We start from the raw sequence: 3,881 nt of genomic DNA on the forward strand, positions 1-3,881 counted from the left end.
ATGGCTTTGGATAATGTGTTCAACCAGCCTATTGCACCTCAGCTATCCCGGTTGCTGTGCATGAGGAAGTGGGAGAGTCTCACGACTATTCGCATTGCTGAGAACAAACGCTTGGTCGGGGCGCCTATCGCTGGAGACAGTACTGCAATTGCTGATGACACCAATGTAGTTGCTGAAGACAGTGTGGGACTTGCTGAAGACACTACCGGAGTTGCTTGTGATGCTCCTGACAACATTGAGCAAGAGATTGAATGCTCCTCTCAGCCACAGGAGCCATTCCTGGGCATGCGGTTTGACACCTTGGCCGGTGCCAAGGCACATTACAATGCTTATGCGTGTGTGATGGGTTTTTCTATCAAATCAAACACATCAAGGCGGTCGGCGTACACAAATCTGGTGGAGAAGCAGCAGCTTGTTTGCAACAAGTTTAGAATGCCCAAACCTATGGACGATGCTGCCGGCAAATCATCTAATCCCACCGGCAACTCATCTAAGGCACGTCGCGACGAGAGTTCTAGTGATGAGGAACATGTGGATGCGCCTAATGAAGATCCGTTGCTGTTCAGGAAGGTGGTGAAAAAAAGGAGACGAGAGTCGATCAAGCAAACGGGATGCAAAGCAAAGATGACGGTGAAACTAATTGAAGGAAGGTGGGAGGTCATATTTTTTGTAGCGGAGCACAACCATGAGTTGATAACCAAGCCCTCTCTCACAAAATACCTTCTATCACACAAGAATATATCGCCCGAAGAAGAGGCGTTCCTGAGAATATTGGACGACTGCAATCTTGAGACAGGTAAAAAAGACACATGGTTGCCTGACATATCTGAATTGTTGCTGTAATTTGTGATGTAGTTGCTAGTCTGCTTTTGTGTAGTTGCTAGACATGGAAAAAAATGCATCTTCCTTTATGGTTGTATTAGACGGCTGGTAGCACAGAATCCATGAAAAAAAAGATAGCACGGTGGAGTTACACATGTGTAACACATTTAGTTCTTTGTGAACTATTGAAAAAAGGTCAACAAAGTTGCTGCCCGTAGAAAAATGCATGGCTTGCTTTGTGAGTTTTTTGAGAGAGTTGCTAAGAAATTCAAGTTGCTGATTTGTTTTTGCTTGTGCTGATTTGTTGCTTGTCCACCCATCCCGCAGGTCAGATGATGACGCTCATGTCCACGTTCTATGCGAACGGGTTTATTGTGCCGTACACCACAAAAACAATCAGCAACTTCCGCTCAAAGATCAGGTCTGAGAGGAAGGGTGATGACATGGCTGAAACGGTGTCATACTTCATGGTGAAACAGAAAGAGGACCCATCCTTCTACTTCAATGTGAAGCTGGATGAGGACGAGAGGGTGGAGTTGCTGTTCTGGGTTGATGGCGTAGCGAGGAAAGCATATAAAGAGTCTTACCACGATTGCATATCGTTTGACACCACCTACCTCACGAACCAATACAACATGCCTTTTGCCCCCTTCATTGGCATCAACCGGCACGGGCAATCCTTCATGTTGGGCAGCAATATCTGGATGCAATGGGTGGGCAAGCTCCCCTGAATATAATAACTGATCAGGACTATGCTATGAGGGCCTCGATTGCAAACGTGTTCCCAAACACCGTCCATCGCAATTGTCGATGGCATATCATGAAGAAGGCACAAGAGAAGCTCGGTTCTTTTTTGGGTAGGAGGCCTGCTGTGTCGCAAGACTACAATGAGTGTGTTGATATGAGTATGACTCCAGATGAGTTTGAGCAGAAATGGGCAACTTTTCTTGCGAAGCACCAGCTAGAGGAGCATGCTGACTTTGCGCACCTCTACAACATAAGGAGGACATGGGTGCCGTGTTACTTTCGGGACTGCTTCTTCCCCTTCCTCCAGTCCACACAGCGAAGCGAGGGGTTCAATGCTGTTCTCAAGCGCTATGTGAATTCTCGCAACTCGATCCTCAACTTTGTGAAGCAATATGAGAAGATCCAGGTTAAGATCCTCGTGAAGGAAGGGGGCAACGACTACAGGACAGATCATCTAACGCAAGCTACTTGGTCATCCTACCCCATTGAGAAGCAGGCTTTCGCAACTTACACCCGTGACATCTATGTGAAATTCAGGGATGAGTTCAAGTTGACAGGGAGGTACAACGTTCGCCTCCAGCAGAACGACCTCTACCGGCTCGAGCCCAACATGACGTGCTGTCAATTCTATGGCAGTAGAAGTTACTTGGTTCTTGCTCAAGTAGGCGACGAGGAGTACAGTTGTGAGTGTGGTAAGGTGAAGCGGGATGGGTTGCTGTGCTGCCACATCTTGAAAGTGTTTACTCACCTTGGGATTGATGAGATACCCGAGCGGTATATCATGAGGAGATGGACGCAGAATGCTGTCCCGCGGAAAGTTGCTCGTCCAGATGAGACGCAACCAGACGCCCTCCCGCCGGAATCATTGAAGCAAATAAGAATGGCAAATTTGTCTGTCAAATATGGTGAACTTGCTAGGATCGGTTGTTGTTTGGATGCAGCGAACGCCACAGCGGAGAAATACATCCGCGTGACAAAGGCTGAGATAACTCATCTGAACTTGACGAGGAGGAAAGATGCAAAGAGGAGGAGGGAGACAGCAGCACGTAAAGCAAGCACAGCAAGCGCATCATCTTCCCCGGCGACTACCCAGGCAACTACAGCACCTGCCCCCACAACTGCACCGCGCCCTGCAGCAACTTCGGGTGGTGCTCCAGCAACTACAACCCCAACACCCGCAACAATAGCAGCCTCAACGGTGAGTGGTGCAGCGACGGTGCCTGCCCCCGCAACTGCAACTTCTGGTTGTGCTCCAGCAACTGCGTCATGCTGCCCCGCAACTACAACCGCAGGCCCCGCAACAGCAGCAGCCTCAACGGCAAGTGGTGCAGCGACGGCATCGGCTTCAGTCGACCCTAATCGTGTGAGGAACCAAGACAGGTGCCTGACAAAAGGGCGGCCCCGGGCGAAGCGTTACGAGAATGCACTTGAACTACACCCAAAGAAGAAGAACAAATGTGCTCTTTGTAGCTCTGATGAGCACAACTCTGCCAGGTGCCCTCGGAAGCTGGCCTAGGCGCTAGGGCTTGGCCTAAGTATGCTGGGGCAGAACAGAATTCCTTTAGCGTTTTTTTTTCCAAACTTTTATGTTGTTTGCTGCAACGTTTATCTATTTCCAAACAACTACAGTGGAAGAAGTGGGTGTTTTGTTTGTCGACAGGAGTACTTGTTCTGTTTTATTTCCATGTGTACTAAATATCTGTCGGTTTCTGATTAACTAGGATGAGCAACTACATGCATAAAAGATCTGAGCAACTATTTGATAGATATGTGCAACTATGTGACAGATAGGTGCAACTATGTGACAGATATGTGCAACTATAAAGACAGATATGAGCTACTGCTGTGCTTGTATCTCAACTGAGTATTCCTATGTAGTATACTGAGCTCTCATGATATAAAATAGGCAACTCTTGGTGCTATTATGCAAGGAACATGTTCAAAAGGAGCGTAGAAAAAAAAACGATTATGTGGCGAATATGAAAAGGGGGAGTATCATATAAAAGACCCGCGCTTTCCAATTTGCAATATATCTCTCCACTCTTCTTCGTTCTTGCTCGATTTAATCCAGCTGTAGCTCATAATCTTCCGGATGTTCGGTATGTCATCGGACCCGTACATTTGTAGCATCGTGCCCCACCAAAGTTCGGCGTTCATGAGTGTGTAGACGCCGCAGTCGTGACTTCATGTTCCAAAAAAACATGGCGCAAACAGACAAAAAAAGAGAATAAAAAGAGACGGTGAGAAACATCCTGTAATGAGAAGGGAGGCCACTGTTGCAGAAAAAAAACATCAAAAAAAAAGACACAAGA

At 47.4% G+C, this 3,881-nt stretch overlaps 1 protein-coding gene across 1 annotated transcript; it reads left to right on the top strand.

Annotated features, from left to right (window-relative positions):
• On the top strand, positions 1-3,085 carry LOC100825048 (protein FAR1-RELATED SEQUENCE 5). Its single transcript, XM_024456834.1, has 4 exons — positions 1-796; positions 1,150-1,379; positions 1,517-1,777; positions 1,859-3,085. The coding sequence occupies exons 1-4, from the start codon at positions 1-3 to the stop codon at positions 3,083-3,085; spliced, it is 2,514 nt and encodes an 837-aa protein (XP_024312602.1).
• Positions 3,086-3,881: the final 796 nt, after the last annotated feature.

The sequence above is a fragment of the Brachypodium distachyon genome, chromosome 1, assembly GCF_000005505.3.
Source record: "Brachypodium distachyon strain Bd21 chromosome 1, Brachypodium_distachyon_v3.0, whole genome shotgun sequence".
Classification (NCBI taxonomy): domain Eukaryota; kingdom Viridiplantae; phylum Streptophyta; class Magnoliopsida; order Poales; family Poaceae; genus Brachypodium; species Brachypodium distachyon.